The 19,708-nt window shown below is 35.5% G+C and overlaps 1 protein-coding gene across 2 annotated transcripts in view; it reads right to left on the bottom strand.

The window, feature by feature from the left end:
• Window positions 1-19,708, bottom strand: part of LOC145267094 (N-acetyllactosaminide beta-1,6-N-acetylglucosaminyl-transferase-like) — a 52,717-nt gene that overhangs the window by 27,490 nt on the left and 5,519 nt on the right. The window contains exon 2 of one of the 2 annotated variants that reach the window (XM_080123091.1): window positions 642-2,048. The exons of the other annotated variant lie outside the window; for it this stretch is intronic. Within the exon in view, the coding sequence (XP_079979217.1) occupies window positions 731-2,048 (1,318 nt within the window). The 3' untranslated portion in view covers window positions 642-730. Of the gene's footprint in view, window positions 1-641; window positions 2,049-19,708 lie in introns of those variants that run through there. 2 annotated transcript variants of the gene reach the window in all.

Below are 19,708 nucleotides of genomic sequence, written 5' to 3' on the forward strand. Positions count from 1 at the left end.
ATATATATATATATATATATATATATATATATATATATATATATATATATATATATATTAGGGTTGGGATGATAAGCTAGAATCGTAAACAGAAAAGATTAGAAATGGGAAAAATCGAAACATTTTAGGGTATCGGAATCAAAAGAAAAAAATGTTTGACTAGTTTCCAATGCCAAACAAAACAAAAAAAAAACGATTCTTTTAATTGTTTTCCTTTATATTTGTTAAAAACTAAATTTCTCATTGCTGGTATTAATTATAAAAGGATAAATATTTATTTTTAAATTACCAGTAAAAGTAAAATCTATAAATCGCTTGTCTTTCATACATACGATTGCATTATTATATAATATATGCACAGGTGTGTTTTTACTGTAATCTGAAAAATTAAACAAAAAAAACTATAGCTAAATAGATATCTTTAAAAAATCAGAATCGGTAACTGTATCAGAATCAGTAATTTATAAAAGAATCAGTAATTGTATCTGAACCGGGGAAAATATTGGAATCGTCCCATCACTAATATATTATATATATATATATATATATATATATATATATATATATATATATATGTGTGTGTGTGTGTGTGTGTGTGTGTGTGTGTGAGAGAGAGAGAGAGAGAGAGTGTGTGTGTGTGTGTGTGTGTGTGTGTGTGTGTGTGTGTGTGTGTGTGTGTGTGTGTGTGTGTGTGTGTGTGTGTGTGTGTGTGTGTGTGAAAACTTAGTTTTTAACTGTTGTTGTAATCAACGTTTTTTAACCACTTCGCTTTTTGGTACTGCAAGAATGTCTTGGGCCTTTTAGAAACCATCAATTTACTATAATATTTCACCTGCGGTAACTTCATATAATAGTACCAGTTAAGTTCTTCTGTGCTTCCAGAGTAGGCTCTGTGATTGACCCATTGCTCCAAACAATCCAGTGCAGCCGGATTGAATTCCTCATAAAATTTATTGGCTACAATTTCAGGTCGAGAACGCAGAAAAGGAAGGTCACCAGAACCAAACACGCAAACGCCGCGGATAAATTTACCGTGACACCTTTCCGTTTCATACTCCCATATAACGGCTCTTGACGCGTGGGTGCGGGTATCATGCTTAATATGAAGTGGCGGGAAGCCACCGGGGGCGAACGGTAATCGGTTTAATGTGGGCCAAATGGTTTCTTCTGGGTAACGTGTATTGTTTAACCAGTGGTAGAAATCTATAGCGACGTTGTCGTTGAGTACGAACTCGACGAACGCTCGCGTGAACATGCCGTAAGTGCTTCCTTTATATAATTTTATGTTTTTGAAAATCTTGCGGTTTGTTTTGCGTTCGACGATCTTATCGTTGACAAGGATATAATCCAATGCTATGCGATGCATTTGGGTAAAGTCGTAGCTTTCGACATCGTTGGCGCCGTTAAAAAGAGTAAGTATCTTAACTAGTTCTAGATTTGTCCTGAGTACAAACTCCTGTCCGGTGAGATTGATATAATATTTCCACTTAACGTCGGATTCCAAAGCACTCCTCATGCAAGCAAATTCGACCACCAGATGACGAATCGTCCCGTATACTACGTTAACCCGATTTTTTAAAACCGCTACGTTTTTCAGACATCCACCAATTCTTTCTATAATGCTATAGATTTCGTCACTGGCCTTTGCATCAACGTGAATGCAATAAAAATTATGCGGTCTGTAAATTGTCCTTAGCAGTCTCTCGACTTGTAGCGGCGCGGTATGCATCTTTATCGAAAACGCAAGCGGAAACTGCAGCTCTTCTTCCGAGACGGGTTTGTCGTCGTAGCCGTGTTGAGAACGCAGTTTCGCACAGTCTTTGAGCAATTCATTCAAAGCGCGCTCTTTCTGCAGTCTCTTCCTCTTTGAAGGTCGCATCGGGATCCGTTTGCCACTGAAGAGGCTTCGGCAAACGCTGTTTATTGGGTGTTGCGGGATAAACTTTCTGGGACGGACCTCAGGAATATATTCACTTTGCGTTTGAAGAAACTTCACACTAAAATACAACAAGTCGGCCACCAGGAGGAAAATACAGAACTTTATGATCCTGCGAAAACGAAATAAAAAGGATATAAACAAACATTGCTAGAAAAAAAAAAAAACAAATAACAGTGAGTATGTTTAATTATACCAGATAATTATTTTTTCGAGTTTTCATTATTTTTTTTTTTTGTGTGTGAAAGCTCTTCAACTTACATTGGCTACACAACAACTACCCTATCCCGCCGCTTCACCATACATTTTTTACTTTTTTATTTGGGAGTCGCCACATATCAAGGACCGAAGGCCACTCGTGGAGAAGGGTTAATGAATGTAAATTGGTCGTTTAGTAGTTGTTAATGGTGTAAATTGGGAAGAATTTGATTATTTATCGGGACGGCTCAACAAGAACTTGTTTACATTGGATTTGAAGACTACCATGTTGTATTCAACAGTGTTCCAAAAGCGGGCAGTTTTGGGAAAGAAACTTTGTTCATGGAATCTGCGTTTAGATTTAGGCACAGATACAGAGTGGGGGGAATCGTTTATAGTTGTTGTATATAGTCGGTCTATGTTTCTCTTGAGGGTAGATGGGCCCCTCTTAAGCCGTGGTAGGCAACCCATCTAGTGATGGCGTTACAATAAAAAAAAAACTCTTGATAGTCCTGGCGAAGCATCAAGTATTCAGCTACGGACAAGATTTGAATTAAACTACAAACTCGTGTAGTGAGTTCAATCTCGGCTGCGGCCGCATGTCACTTTTTCTTTTTTAGTCGGGTGTTTTTGTGAAAGTTTGGCAAGGGGGGGACCATAGATTGGAGTTCAGTCGAGCAGTTACCATGAAAATAATGATAGAGCAGAGACAGGCATATTGTAAATACTAGTGTGATTTAGCAACATCTGAAAAATGAACATAACTCGCACTTCTCCGATTTAAGTCAAATTCTTGTTATAAACCATACATTATAAAACAAATTTTAAAGGTTACAAATACTCGTTAACATCCATATAAAAGCTCAACAATCTAATATTATCAATACAGTAACCCTTTCGCTACATGTGGTTCGATTAGCACGGATTCGCTACTTCATGAGTTTTTTTTGGGTTTTTTGTCAATATATTAATATTGCGGATTTCCACCATAAATCCATGAAAATAGTGACATCTTCTTCTTCTATAAGCACAAAAATATTTTTTTATTATTATTTTATAACTTTTGTTTCAGATAAAAACTTTAATTTTTTTCATACGTATGTACGTATTGAAAAGGTTCTTTAATTTTCTTTTTTTCATATGTATGTAAGTATTGTAGAGGTTCTCTCTCTCTCTCTCTCTCTCTCTCTCTCTCTCTCTTACTCTCTCTCTCTCTCTCTCTTTACTTGCTTACATTATTTTTTAATTTTATTTCAATAATTATTTATTTGTTTAATTTGTTGTAGCAGCCGAAACTTGCTACAATCACAGGCAGGAGCTAATTCTCGTGGCTCGAGATTTGAAATCCTGGCCGAGTACATAAAAGACGAAATCACAAACCTCTTCGTCATTCTCCCTGGCAGACAGAACGTGAGTATAACAAGCTAACATTTGCGATCTTCTAACTCCCATTTGTTTCCACGTGCGACACACACACACACACATACACACACACACAAACAACAACAACAACAACAACTACTACTACAACAACAACGCGTAAACACACTGAATACCTTTCCCTTTCTTTCTCCTTTAACCAGCCTCCATCGTCCTGACGACTACTGGCTACAAACATGTGTAAACTGAACCATTATCTCCTTCAACCAGCCGGCATGATATTAAATCTAACTTTACACAAGAACACTTCCAGCTACTAACCCGTTTCTCTCTTCTACAAATGCTACCAACGAAAATGACAAATAAAGTTGTTGTTTTTTTTATTATTTTTTATTGCATTTTCACCCCAAACAAGGCACATTGCCACTTTGGTGTAGGGGGCTACTATCAGGGGTAACATCTACTGAGGTACTATGTGGGGATTTGAGCAGCAAGATGTCTGTTCACGTTACACTTGAACTTCTGCACGTCAGTACAGTTGGGGAAGCAGGGACCTGGAATGGAATTCCAAAGTCTAGCGGTTCTGGAGAAGAAACTACTGAAGTAGAAATATCTTTTACATCTAGGGATCTACTGTGTGGCGGTGAGATCTAGCTGCCTGTCGGGTTTGTCGACGGTGTCTACGTCGTGGGGGCACAAGTGCTTGCAGCTCGTCAGAGCATTCTACCATTAAAATACTTGTAGAACAGGCAGAGGGATACAACATTTCGTCGATGGGACAGAGGCTGAAGCTTAGATGCCAGTTCAGGGCCTATCAGATTTGCGACTCTCTTTTGAACCCTGTCTAGGAGCGAGAAACTAGTAGCAGATGCACCAGCCCAAATATGACAGCAATACTCCATACATGGGCGAATGGTGGCCTTATAGAGGTACAGGATACTGTTAGTAATTTTCTAGCACGGTAGAGAGAGCCTACCTTCTTTACAGCGGCCCTGGCAATGCTTTCAATGTAATTGTTCCAACTCATGTTTCATGTGAACGTTAGGCCAAGGAGTTTGAAAGATATACTCTCAGATAAAGTTGTTTATAAAATGTTAAAATGAGACTTGATTAATTAAATTGTAATTTCTTTTTTAGAAATCGATTTCTTTTACATATATATGTATTGTACATGTATTGCCAAAGTAACTAACATGTTACATTACATACTTGCTTAATTCTCTCGTGTTATAGGTGTATTTTTGTGCAGTATTGAACTGTAATAGTGCACTATACAAACATAATAAGTGTTACACTCTTTCTATTCTTATTATTGATATAATAAAGGCTGGTTTATAAACATTACAGGGATTATTTTAAACAGCCTTTAAACAATTAAATAAGGAAAAAAATAATGGTTTTGCCCTACTTCGCGGATTTTCGAATATCACGGGTGGTCTCGGTCCCTATCTACCGTGATAATCAAGGGAACACTATATTGCCAATCAAACCAGTAACAATAGTTTAAAATGCTTGTTCCATGTGACCCAAATTTTGACCCCAGAATTCAGCTGTCTAATAGACCCCCAAAACACCCTGGCGCCCTGCTGTCTGTGAATACTGACCCCGTGCGACTTGTAGAGGACTAGTATATATATATATATATATATATATATATATATATATATATATATATATATATATATATATATATATATCCTAATCCCGTTACAAAAGAAAATAATGAAGCGAATGGAATGAAGGAAATAAAAACTCAATTGCTGGATAAGATAAACGTGTCGTTTATTTACTGTTGAAAGAATGAATGTTTTAGATATAACGCGTGTTCATGTCCGCGCGGGTGTAACCATCGTTTGTTGCGGGACCGGTAGTATAGAAGGAAAAAGGAAATGTGTGTTCATCTCACGTTCGGGTCACTGTCGTTTGTTCGCGCGTGGGAATAGAAGTGAGTAATGTAGTGGAAATGGGAATGATAGACAAAGAAAAAGATAGAGGGTTAAGCTGTGCGCCATGTTAACAGTCAGCTACGCAGAGGTGTTCTCCCGTACAAGTTATATATAGAGAGAGAAAGAATGAGAATGTCAATCCAGTTCATGGAAAGAGAAAGCATATAAAGTGTACGTACTGTTTGTTAGCTTTTTGTCCCACATAGTAGCAAGTGGCGTGAGGTGCACGGGCGCGCGCCTCCCTTTCGGGAGGCGGCTGGTTCATCGAACCTCTCAGCTCGAGAGCTGGTCCGAAAAGGAGGAAGCAGCTTATTGCTCTTGCTTTTATAGTTGTTTCCGGTGGTCCTTTGGGCATGTGTGGATTTCCTTTGAAAGTGGAAGTGACGTTGTCCATGTGTGCACGTTAGTGTGTGTGTGTATACACGTGAATGTTAGTGTATATACGCGAACGTGAATATATGTACGTGTGTGGATGTGCGCGCATATGTTTGTGTGCGCATATGTATATGACAAGTAATATAGCTTAAGATGTGAACGCGTGTTTTTGTGTGAGACTTGAAAAGATTAAAATTCCTGTTTTTCGCCAGTTTCACCAACTTGTTCGTTCATTTGTGCTTCAGCCAAAGATAATTCGACGCAAGATTGAAAACAGCCGTGACACCTAGAAAGCTTAGGTTTTTTTTTTCACACAAAAAAGATAATGAAAAAAATCGAAAAAATAAAAACGGTATAACAACAGCTCTGTTATTTATAACAATGTTTGTTTAAATGAAAAAAATGCTGCCTAATAACACATCAAACATATATATGTGTTTATTTATACACATATTATTGGCTACATATTTGCATACATGTTTCTGCAGTGTCTCTTTACAGAGATACTGCGTCTTCAGGCCGAGTATTCATCGAGATCAAATTCAAGAATATAAAATTCTTTGTATACAAACTGTGAATTTGGTTTCGATGAATATTCGGCCTGAAGATGCAGTATCTCTGGAAATGAGACACTGTAGAAACATGTATGCATATATGTAGCTAATAATGTTTGTATAAATAAACACATTATAAGCACACTGTTCATTCATCGAACACTTTTTAATAAACACAGGAGTTTCAGTAGATTTACATCTAGGAAACTAAAACTATACAACCATTATATATATATATATATATATATATATATATATATATACTTATTTCTACAGCCCAAAGAACGCCGCAACCCACAAGATCCATGCCAGCCAACGAACCGGGTGTCTAAGACTCGAGTTTCACCCTCATTTGGGCTCATCAGTCAGACATATCCGCACTCGGGATTTGAAACTTCTGGAAACTATTTATGTGACTAAGGTTTTGCACGTATTTTAGAAGGAGTGAAATTAAAGAAAATACCCTTTTACGTGACAAGGAATTTTGGAATCTCCTATCCAGACAACTCATCTGTGTGTCTACGGTTTGCACGCAAGCATGGAGGGAGAGAAAATTCTAAAAGGACTTAAAAAAAACAACTTTTTTTTTTAAACCATGTTGATTTTTGTAAGTGAAATCTTATAATCTTGTTATATTATTCAGAAAATTTCGTAGAATTACGACAATTTTTTTATTTCATTCAATGGTTTTTTTTAGATATTTAAAAAAAGTTCATAAAGAAGAAATAAAATATATTAAATCAAAAACTCATGTATTTCTTTGAGAGAATAAAAAAAATCAAAATTCGGTCGTCTGTTTTTTTTATCGACAAAAAGTGATAAGTGAAATTGGATTATTTTTCACCTACGGTGGCCCATATTTACTAACTTTTGTTTACAGCACGCAATAGAAAGAGACATTAATTCTGGCGCTTAAAGCCACCGGTGATTTCAACTAGAAGAAAAGCAGATATTTGTCTCCCTTTATTTCAACTGTGAAAAACATGTGATGTCGCGTTTTTTTTTATCCTTGCTTAAAAAATTATTTTATTTAAAAAGGACATGGAATATAAAATATAAATATGGATAAATTCGTAACAATGAAGAATGGAAGTACCCATTGAATAGTATTTTTACATGTAAGTCATTGTTTGGAATTTATATATATTTTTATATTCGAAGTAAGTTAAAATTCGTTGATTTTCTTTGAATCTTTAAAGAAAACCGATTGATTTAAAAAAACAAAACAAATATTGCATAATTTACTATTAAACCTGTTATTTTGTTTTAAATTTAGTCTTTGCTCCTTTTATTGAAAATAATTAGGGTTTGAATTACATTTTTCAAGTAGTTATAAGCTTCGAAAGATAGGAGGTCGAATTATTCAATTTTTTATCATGTATTTTTAATGGCGTTTTCTGAAACTGCTACTCATGCTCTCTACCGACCCAAGTTATGACAGCAGGACCATTGCCAGCGCCCTCAAAATGCATCGCTTGATTGCACGAATAATAGGAATGTGCCCAGGATGATGAAAACACATTTTCCAACCACGGCTATGACTTTTGATGTGAGTCAAGTGAGAGACACGTCATGCCGCCTTACGTCTTTGAAATCGGTTTGAAAGTCAACACCAAAGTGTACCCGGATGTGCTGAAGAGTACGATGCTTGTGGAAAAGGCAGGCTCCCAGTTCGAGGCGGTGATTGAGGCTGAAGGTGGCTACATTGAATAAATTTCAGCTCTACTACACAATCCAGTTACCTGAATTGATTTTTTCAATAAAAGTTTTAAAATAAATCTGTAGGGTTCTTTTCTTTAGGGCGACAGCTTTATCGTTCCACCCTGTAAATTAAGTAACAAAATATTTTGTAAATTTAATAGAAATTGTTAAAAATAATTCAGCAACAATATTCAAAAATAAATTATATTTAAAATTTAAAAATAAAATGTAGGATTCTATATGTTAAAATAATTATTTTCAAAATAAATATTTTTTTTATATAATGCACAAATACAATATATAACATAAAGCAAACATTAATTTTGGATTGTCTTCCCTTTCCGGTAGTTTAATTCTTCTGAAAATGAAAATGAAAAAAAAAATAATTCCGGCAAGTTAAATTTCACATGTGCCAAACTTTCTAAATAGTTAATGTTAAATAAATGAAAACTTCTTAAAAATTGATTATTTTTAGAACACTTACTTTTTTCTTGCGATTTAATAGATTATAACTAGGGCTATTGCAACAGAATATCCTTATCATTGTTTTGACTCTCGAGTATATATCCGACACAGTTAGACACAGTTAATCAACCGAGAACCACAAGACTCTATATAAAAGCATATAAGATGTCAAAAAATACACACTCGAGAGTTAAAACAATGAAAAGAATATGCTGTTGTCCTCGCCCTAATTATAATATATATTAATTACTTAAGTCTTAAATAGCATTTTCTTTGTTCTTTCATACTTAAGTTTAAAATACAAAGGCCACCATTCGTCCATGTATGGAGTATTGTTGTCATATCTGGGATGGTGCATCTGCTACTAACCTTTCCCTACTGGACAGTGTTCAAAAAACAGTGGCCAACCTGATAGGTCCTGAACTGTGATCTAAGCTTCAATCTCTGTCCCATCGACAAAATGTTGCACCTTCTGCCTGTTTTTACAAGTATTTTAATGGTGAATGCTCTGACGAACTACAAGCCCTTGTGCCCCCACTACGTAAATACACCTGACAAACCCGACAAGCAGCAAAATCCCACCCTTACACAGTAGAGATCCCTAGATGTAAGAAAGCCTTCTACTCTAATAGTTTCTTCCCCAGAGCTGCTAGACTTTGGAATTCCCTTCCGAGTTCCTGCTGCCTTAACTGTACTGACATGCAGAAGTTCAAGTGTAATGTAAACGGACATCTTGCAGCTTAACTTACTGATTAAGCTGCAAGATGTCCGTTTGATTATAATATTTTCTTTGGGCACGTTCAAGTTTGTAATATCATTTCGATTGGTCTGTCATATTAAAATTTGAAAAATTATTTATGTATTTATTTTGTTGGGCATGATTGAATGTGCAACAAAATTTTTGGTTTGTCATATATAAATTGATAATAGCATTACCTGTGTACTGTAATAATGAAAATTGTAATAGTATTTTTTGGTCTGTCAGGCTAAGAATTAAAAGAATTTTTAATACAATTACTTGCGTTGCGATGCGTTTAATTTGTTTGTCGCGTTTAAAGTGATGTGAGCATTTTCTTTGTCCGCTGCGCTGCGCTTAAACAGTTGATAACATTTTCTGTTTTTCGTTGCGCTTAAACAGTTGGTAGCATTTTCATTTGTTCGCTGCACGTAAAATAGTGGTAGCAATTTATTGGTTTGCAGCGCTTAAACAGTTGATAACAGTTCCGCTTAAACTGGTGGTAGCATTTTTTTTTTTTTTTTTTTTTTTTTTTTTTTTTGTCCGCTGCGCTTAAACAGTTCATAACATTCTCTGTTGCTGCGCTTAAACGGTCGGTCGCATTTTCTTCTGCTTGCTACGCGTAAAGTGGTGGTAGTATTTTTTTATTTTTTATTTTTTTTTTACTTGCTGCAGTGGAAACATTTCCCTTTGTGTCTTGCGCTTAAACTAATGGTAGCATTTTCTTTGGTTCGCTGCGCTTAAACTAGTGATATCATTTCGGTTTGTTCACTGCTAAAAACTGTTGATAGTGTTTTCTGTTGTTTGTGGCATTTAAACCAGTGGTTGTAGTTTATTTTACTTGCTGCGCTTACACTGGTGATGACATTTTCTTTTTTTCACTGCGCTTAAACTATTGGCAGCATTTTCTTTTGTTTGTTGCGTTAAAACAGGTGGTAGTATTTTCTTTTGATCGCTAAGGTCCAAGCATTTTTTTGCGTTTTAATTGGTGGGTGCATTTTGTTTTGGTTTGCTGCGCTTAATGTGATCCTATCATTTTCTGTTGTTTGCTGCACTTAAACTTCGTAACCTTATTTTTGGTCGCTGCCCTAAAACTGGTGGTAGTATTTTCTGTTGTTCACTGTATGTAGCTGGTGGTAATATTTTCTTTTGTTCACTTCGCTTAAAATGCTGGAAGCATTTTATTTTGTATCTGACGGTTAAACTGGTGGTAGCATTTTTTTCACTGCACTTAAACAATTGCTATCATCTTCTTTAGTTCGTTACACGTAAACTGTTGGTCGTATTTTCTTTTATTCGCTACACTTAAAAGAATGGTAGCGTATTTTATTGTGTATTAATTGGTAGTAGATTTTTTGTTTTTTGTTTTTTGATCGCCGCACGTACCTTGTCGTAATGAAAGCATTCTCTGTTGTTTGCTGCACATAACATGATGGTAGTATTTTCTTTTTGTCTGATCTAGCTGAAATTTTGCATGTGCAATGATTTATATCTCTATGGGTTATGTGGTAAATTACAGCTCTGAACTAATTGTGATTTCTGTTTTACAGGTGTTTGAACTGAGTCACGTGTGAAATGGAGCCTGTTGGATGTCGAGCAGTGATCCGGTTTTTGTATTTGAAAGGACGCACACCACAGAAGACTTTTGATGAAATGAAAGAAATTATGGTGATAATGTCCCCATCATATGACCTTGTAAAATGCTGGCATCGTGAATTCAAACGTGGCCGGAAGTCTGTGGAAACAGCTCCCAGACCTGGTCGCCCCACTTCTGCCATTGATGAGGCATCTGTCCGTCAAGTTGAGGCTGCCATTTTGGAAGATCGGCGCATTAATATTCGCCAAATAGCCCAAGATGTCAAGATTAGTACAGGGTCTGTGGAAACTATAATTCATGACCATTTGCATATGCATAAGGTGTCTGCCAGATGGATTCCCAGGTTGCTCACACCATTCCAGAAGCGAGGACGCGTCGAATGCTCGAGGATGGATTTGGAGATATGCCAAGAAGATGAGTCAAAATTTTAAAAAAAAATGATTACACAGGATGAAACCAAGGTCCATCACTATGATCCAGAGACCAAAGCCCAGTCAATGCAGTGGAAGCACTTGGACTCACCACCTCCAAAGAAGGCAAGGGTGCAGCCCTCCGCTGGCAAGGTCATGCTCACAGTCTTCTGGACCAAGACGGAGTAGTGATGACGGATTTCCTGGCAAAGAGTACCACAATTACAGAAGCCTATTATACTTCACTTTATAGGAAATTAAGGGAAGCTTCCAAAATAAAGAGGCGGGGCAAGATCAGCAACAGTACCCTCCTCCTGCAGGACAACGCTCCGGTCCACAACTCGCATGTCGCCAGATCAGAAGCACGGGCGTGTGGTCATGAAATCCTTCCCCATCCTCCCTACTCTCCTGACCTTGCACTCTCTGACTTTCACCTCTTCCCAGCCATGAAGTTGTTTTTGAAAGGAAAGCGTTTCCCAGATGATGCAGCAGCCTTGATTTCTGAAGTCACGTCGTGGTTGGAGGACCAACCTGGGGTGTTCTACAAAAAGGTCTCCAGAGCTGCATCAAACAATGGGAGAAATGCATAACTCTGGTGGTTCCTATGTAGAGAAAGACTAATAACTGTGCCAAGTTTCGTTGCTCTACTGCTATGGGAAGTGAGTCAAGGGCATTACTTATTGCACGCCCCTCGTACTACACATAAACCCATGGTAGTATTTTCTTTTGTTCGCTGCCCGTAAACTGATGGTAGTATTTTCTTCTATTTTTTTGTGGCGGAATCATTTTGTTTTTTTTGGTTTTTTTTTTTTTGGTGCTTATACTGTTGGTAGTATTTGTTTGTATTCTGGTTTACTGTGTTAAAATTGCTGGTAGTATTTGTTTGTATTCTGGTTTACTGCGTTAAAATTGCTGGTAGTATTTGTTTGTATTCTGGTTTACTGCGTTAAAATTGCTGGTAGTATTTGTTTGTATTCTGGTTTACTGCGTTAAAATTGCTGGTAGTATTTGTTTGTTTGCTTGCTATGCTTAAACTATTGGTATTATTTCTTTTATTCGCTGCAGTGGAAGCATTTTCTCTTTGTTTTCTATGCTTAAACAAGTGGTAGCATTTTCATTAGTTTCCTGCGCTAAAACTTTGGTAGCATTTTCATTTGTTTGTTGCGCTTACACTGGGAGTAGCTTTTTTTTTTATATTATTATTGTGCTTAAAATAGTTGTACTATTTCTTCTAAAACTTCTGGTAGCATTTTCTTTTGTTCGCTGATGCTGCGCTGACTTTGGTGATGGTAGTTCCGTCTACTCGCGGCGCTTAAAATAGTGGTAAGATTTTGTTTACTGTGATAAATCTGGTCACAGACTTTTGTGTTCATTGCGCTTAAACTTATTATATTTTCTTTTGTTCACTACGCATAAACTGGTGGTAGCAATTTTTGTTCGCTATGCTTCAACTGGCTGAAATATTACCTGTGCTTAAAATGGTATAAGCATATTTTTGTTCACTACGCATAAAAGAGTGGTAGTATTGTCTGCTGTGATAAATCCGATCGTAAACTTTTCTTTTATTTGTTGCATTTAAACTGGGGGTAATATTTAGTTTTCGTCGTTATATGCAATCTGGCGGTAGTATTTTATTTATTTGCTGCGCTTAAAATGGTGGTAGTATTTTCTTTTGTTCACTGCGCTGAAACTGGTGGTATGATTATCCTTTTGTTGGAAATTGACTGTTAATATAGTTTACTTGTTTCATCGCGCTTAAACAGGTATTGACTTTTTTTTGTGTCTGCTGAGCTCATTTTCTTTTATTTGCTATACACGAAAACAGGTGGTAACATTTTATTTTACTGGCTGCACTAAAACTTGTTGTAAGTTTTACTTTTGTTTATTGCGCTTATACTGGTGGTAGTATTTTCTTTTGTTCGCTGCGCGTAGACTGGTGGTAGTATTTTTTCTGTGTGTGTAACTGCGCTTAAAATGATAATTGCATTTTCTTTAATTCGCTCTTAAACTAATGCGATCATGCTTCTCATGTTCGCTGCGCTTAAACCTTTGGAAGCATTTTCTTTTGTTAGCCGCGCTGAAACTGATGTTATTATTTTCTTTTGTTTCTTGCTCTTAAACTGAGGAGGTCGTCATATTTTTGTTTACTACGCTTAAATTATTTTTAACATTTTCTTTTGTGGGGCGACTAGAATATAAACAAAGGACAGATAACCTCTCCCTTTAAAGCACTCAGGGAGGGGAGGGAGTGAACAAAAAAAAATACCACAGACTAGACTCACTTATAAAAAAATAAATGTATCAACAATTGTACATTTAAAATGTGATAAAAACCGGTCATAAAATTATTGAGATCCCGTAGTCCGGTGATGAAACATCAGACTACGTATCGAGCGGTGGTGAGTTCGAGTCTCAATAAGTTTAGCTATACTGACTTCGAAACATGCCATGTCTATAGATAACTTAATTTTATGCACGTAAGAATATTTAAATACATATGTAAATAATAAATTATATATATATATATATATATATATATATATGATTGCAACGTCGCCTTGTCAGACGAGTGCCACTCCCTCAGACACTGAAATTCCATGAACCCGAAAATGACTTATTTAGTCCTGGCGGCGAATTCACACGCTTAAGCAGACATTACACTGAATACAGTCATTGGTATATATATACATAAATATACATGCACGCATACATACATATATATATATATATATATATATATATATATATATATATATACATACATACATACACACATACATATCTATAAACAAATACACATATACACATACATACACAATACATAATACACATACATATACATGCATACACACATGAAAAAATACACATATACATACATATGCATACACATACACACATATACAAATACAAACACGCATATACATATACACATACAAATATGTACACATATGCACATATACATACACATACGTTTACCTACATATACATGCACATACATATATATGCATTTATACACAAACATACATATGCATACATACACACAAAACATATGTATACATATATACGTACAAACACGCATAAATATATATATACATATATACATACAAACACACATAAACATATACACGCACATACATATATACATACATATACACATAGATATACATACATATACAAACACATGTATATATAAACATACATACACATATACATACATACATACATACATACATGAAGATTGCAACATCTTGTCAGACAAGTGCACTCCCCCAGACTCTTAAAGTCAATGAGCCCAAATGCCTGAGGGAGTATCTATACAAAGGTGATGTTACAGAGTCTTAGCTTTGTACGACAGCTAAGTCTCTCTCTCGGTTCAAAATGTTGAGATCCAGCAACAAGCAAGAGCAAGATAGCCAGCAACAAGTTAAACTGTAGACCAGCTTAATGCGGGTACTGGTATCCCGCTTTATGTTTTTTTTTAATCAGAGATTTGCTTCTCTTAGAAAGGTTGCCTTCACCACGGCTTACGGGAGCCCTCTCCACCCCAACACATATATACATAAACACAAATATACATGGTGCTAGTTGGCCGTTGACCCTGAAAAGGGGTTCTTTCGCCCTTTGAAAGGTCTTGTTTTTAATCCTTCAGGGAGACTAGCCACCCTCCTCACCAAACAAGTCTGGTGGGGGTACCAGTTTAGTCGCCGGTAACCCGATCATGAGGCAGGTAGTACTGGGTTACATGGTACCAGTAGCATATGACATGTCCTGACTTTACATACACACATACATACATACATACATACATACATACATACATATATACATATATACATACATATGATTATAGCAGATCAAATGTTACATGCTTCCAGTATTTCAGGCCTACACGCGTCACAACTTTTCCATCGCCACAGGACTATTTTTTATAGACAAATGCCTGAGGGAGTATCTATACAAAGATGATGTTACAGAGTTTGTTACAGTTTGTACGACAGCTACATCTCTCTCTCTCTCTCTCTCTCTCTCTCTCTCTCTCTCTCTCTCTCTCTCTCTCTCTCTCTCTCTCGGTTTAAAATGTTGACACCCAGCAACAAGCTAAAGCAAGATAGTCAACACTAAGTTAAACTGCAAACTGCGGGTACTGGTCTCCTGCTTTATGATTTTTTAAATCAAAGATTTGCTTCTCCTAGAGGGGTTGCCTTCACCACGGCTTACGGGAGCCCTCTCCACCCCACCTACACATGGAAATAAACACATGCATGCACGCATACATGCATACATACAGAATGCACGCAAACATACACACGCATGTGCACACACATGCAAACATACACGCATAGAGGCACACCTATACGCCTGTACATACATATGCATATACACATGCACACATACATGCAAAATACACATGAAGGAGAGTTCCAAAAGTCATAAATCCTCAATAATCAGGATGAAGGTGATGAGTACAATTCAATTAGTTTGACATGAATAAAAAAAAGAAAAACAACCCAAAACAAACAATTTGTAGAAGTAAAAACATCACTCGCTGAAGTGTTTGTGCAGCTTCACAAATGAATGGACGTAGGAATCAACTCATCAGTACTAAAACGCCTGGATTTTTTTTTTAAATAAAAAGTTTGTTTATAAGACTCACACTTCTGCTGTAGATGATGATGATGATGATGATGATGATGATGATGATGATGATGATGATAACGATGACGCTGATGATGAATTTCACACGTTATTTTACAAATAAATGGACGTGGGAATCAGACGAAAACAGAATCCAACTGATTAGTACTGGGTCCTGGATATGATCTTAAACTATATCCGATGGTGAGGCCCCAGCTTGTGGGCTTTGGGGAGTGTGAAGCCACCCTTTAATTGCCATTGCTCCCAGGTCCACTCTGACCCGGAGTGATAGTACCTGTTATGGTCCCAACTATGATTTAAACAGAAACTGACTTGAAAAAACATATTCTACTAAAAAAAATTCTTCAAAATCACTGGATTCGGCATTAAATAACCTGAAAAAGGTTGATATGCTGTTAAAGAAAACAACCAACCAACTAGCCAACCGATTAGTACTAAAACGCCGGAACTTATATATATATATATATATATATATATATATATATATATATATATATATATATATATATATATATATATATGTGTGTGTGTGTGTGTGTGTGTGTGTGTGGCAACTTCGCATATGTTTTCTTCGTGTCAACACAGGAATAATCTTTTGCTCTGTGGGTTCCAATTCAAGAATTGTCTACTGAGAACCAGTCAGCTCCAGGACTTTGGATAGCACATCTAAGCATCAGAAAATGTTTTGGGAAAATTTATTAAGTCCAATTTTTCCTCGATGGATGCAGGTAATTGATTCTTTTAAATGGGTTCCTTTCGTCTGGAGAATTATCCTAGGAATTCTAAAGGGAGTCGGCAGTAGTTAGCATCTTAGCGGCTGGCAACTCAACTAATTACCAGCTAATTATCTGTTTCACTATCTTAACTGCATAAGTAAAGAGTTTACGCGAACAGAATTCTTTTATAGTTTTATATAAATAAATATATATATATATATATATATATATTTATATATATATATATATATATATATACAACACATACCTCCAAACACCCGGGCAACACCCAGGCAACACCCGGGCAACACCGGGATCCCATGCTAGAATGATATAAAACTACATATATATATATATATATATATATATATATATATATATATATATGTGTGTGTGTGTGTGTGTAGTTTTATTATTCTAGCATGGGAGCCCGGTGTTGCCCGGGTGTTTGGAGGTGTGTGTTGAGCTACAAAAAAAGTGGTAGTAGGAAGGTAGGCTCGAACTCGTACCGCGAAGGAGGAAAAGAATGGGAAAAATCTGACGGCTTTGCTGATACGACCACCGCCAAACCGGAAGTGACGTAGGTTTTAATTAAGGCTAGACAATCGAAAGGAGAAGATGACTTTCGAAAATATCGGCAAAAAAGCGAAACTCTTGTTGAAAAGTGCCCAGTTGAAGGTGAAGATATAGTTGTTTTTAGCCAATTTTTCCGTATTTGTCGTCTAAAAGGTCGAACTTCAAAACGATACTGATCTTGTAAAAATCCGTCGCCTCTGTCGAAAGTTTTAGGCAGACATGTAAACATACATACATACATACATATACATACATTTATATATTGGTAACTCAAATTTTCGACCCAAACCGATTAAAAAGCTTGCCCTATCTCTGAATACCCTTCTATGTCAAATTTCAAATATTTAGACCAGAAATTGCCTGAGTAATTTGGTAGGATTGCAGAAGTCAAATTTTTTTTTTTTAACTTTGACCCCTATTATGATCTTAACATTTATTAGTTTGGGCTCAGATGAAGTTATTAAGTTAGATCCATGTCCAAGGAATCTATATCTAAAATTTACAAGTGTTTAGACCCAGAATTGGCGGAAGAATTTGGTAGATTTTTCAAAGGTCAAATCGTTGAACTTTGACCCCTTAACAGCCAAATTTCTGGCCGAAAACCGATTACACAGACACACACACAGACACGTTCATTTAAATATATATATATATATATATATATATATATATATATATATATATATATATATATATATATATATACTAGCATTTCAGCCCGGCGTTGTCCGGGTATTTGGAGGTGTATGTTGAGCAAAAAAAAAAGCGGTCAATTTTTTTAAATTTGACCCCTATTATGACAAATCACAGAAAATAAATATTAGAAAAATAAATTAATTAATAGTAATAATAATAGTAAATAATTTCTTTGGAGACTTAAAACAATTTTAGTACATTTTAATTCAAATGTTGAATAAAACCTCTCTAGCAATAAATGTCAAGGGGTCATAATAGGGATCAAAGTTTACAAAAATTGACCGCTTTTTCCCCCCCTCAACATACACCTCCAAACACGCGGGCAACGCCGGGCTGAAATACTAGTATATATATATATATATATATATATATATATATATATATATATATATATATATGTGTGTGTGTGTGTGTGTGTGTGTGTGTGACGAATGTATTTTAGTGTCTGAAGAGTAGTTATTTTTGGAATATTTTTAAATAATAATATATTTAAATTTGTCCAAATGGTTACGAATCAATTGCAACACCTAAGGAAATACGCCATATATATATATATATATATATATATATATATATATATATATATATATATAATATATTTTAGTCATCGACATATAGTCCTGTTTCGTTGTATCACAACTCATCAGTGCCGCTAGACTAGCACCTATCCCAAGCCGAGGATCGAACCTGGAACCGTCGTGATGACAGTCGGCAGTTCTACCCCCTTGACCACGGAAGCGGTGCCCGTAACTAATCTGTCCGAATGTCTATTTAAATAAACATCCGTCCGCCACTCGTAAAGTGCTCAAACGTATATATATATATATATATATATATATATATATATATATATATATATATATATATATATATATATATATATATATATATATATATATATAAAGAGAGAGAAGGCGAGAGAGATACATGTGCGCGTGCTAGAACTACGCAGTTATGCACAACGTAGCTAATAGAATTGAGTTATGAAATTGTTATATAAAGCCTTAAAAATGAATAATATATTTTCAAAGGAATATGCAAATTTTAATTTTAAAAAAAATTTATTTAGGAATCTTAAGTAGGACGACTCCTAATGTGTATGTAGTATTGTGGTGACTGAGAAATCTAGCGAGGAATATCTTAGACAAATCAAATACACAGTGACAAGGATGACCATAGGCCCTTCTTCCTCATTTTTGATTGGCCTTGTGCCTGACTTTGTTTTGCAAAGTTTTTCTTTTTGAAAAGCGAATATATAAATCTATGCCAGTGCGACAAAAAATCTAACTTTATACATATACATGTGTGTGTGTGTGTGTGTGTGTCTGTCTCTCTGTCTGTTATATATATATATATATATATATATATATATATATATATATATATATATATATATATATATATATATAAGTAAACGTGGCTGTGTGTGTGCGAAATGGTCTCTACCAAAATTTCCTTTCCGAATTTTTGGTCTACAGACTTGAAACTTGATATATAGAGGATTTGCACCTCTGGCACGATTTCGATTTTTTTTTTACCGATAAAAATAGAAAAAACAAACAAACAAAAAAGATAAACTTGGTAGGAGTAAGTAAACTACATATGTTACTTCTATGTGTGCTTAAATATACATTTATAACTTGAAGTCACTTAATTTTTAACCCATAGTATATATATATATATATATATATATATATATATATATATATATATATATATATATATATATATATATATATATATATATATATATAGTGTTATAATGG

This window comes from Euprymna scolopes, chromosome 42 (assembly GCF_053919585.1).
Source record: "Euprymna scolopes isolate OS-2025 chromosome 42, ASM5391958v1, whole genome shotgun sequence".
NCBI lineage: Eukaryota > Metazoa > Mollusca > Cephalopoda > Sepiida > Sepiolidae > Euprymna > Euprymna scolopes.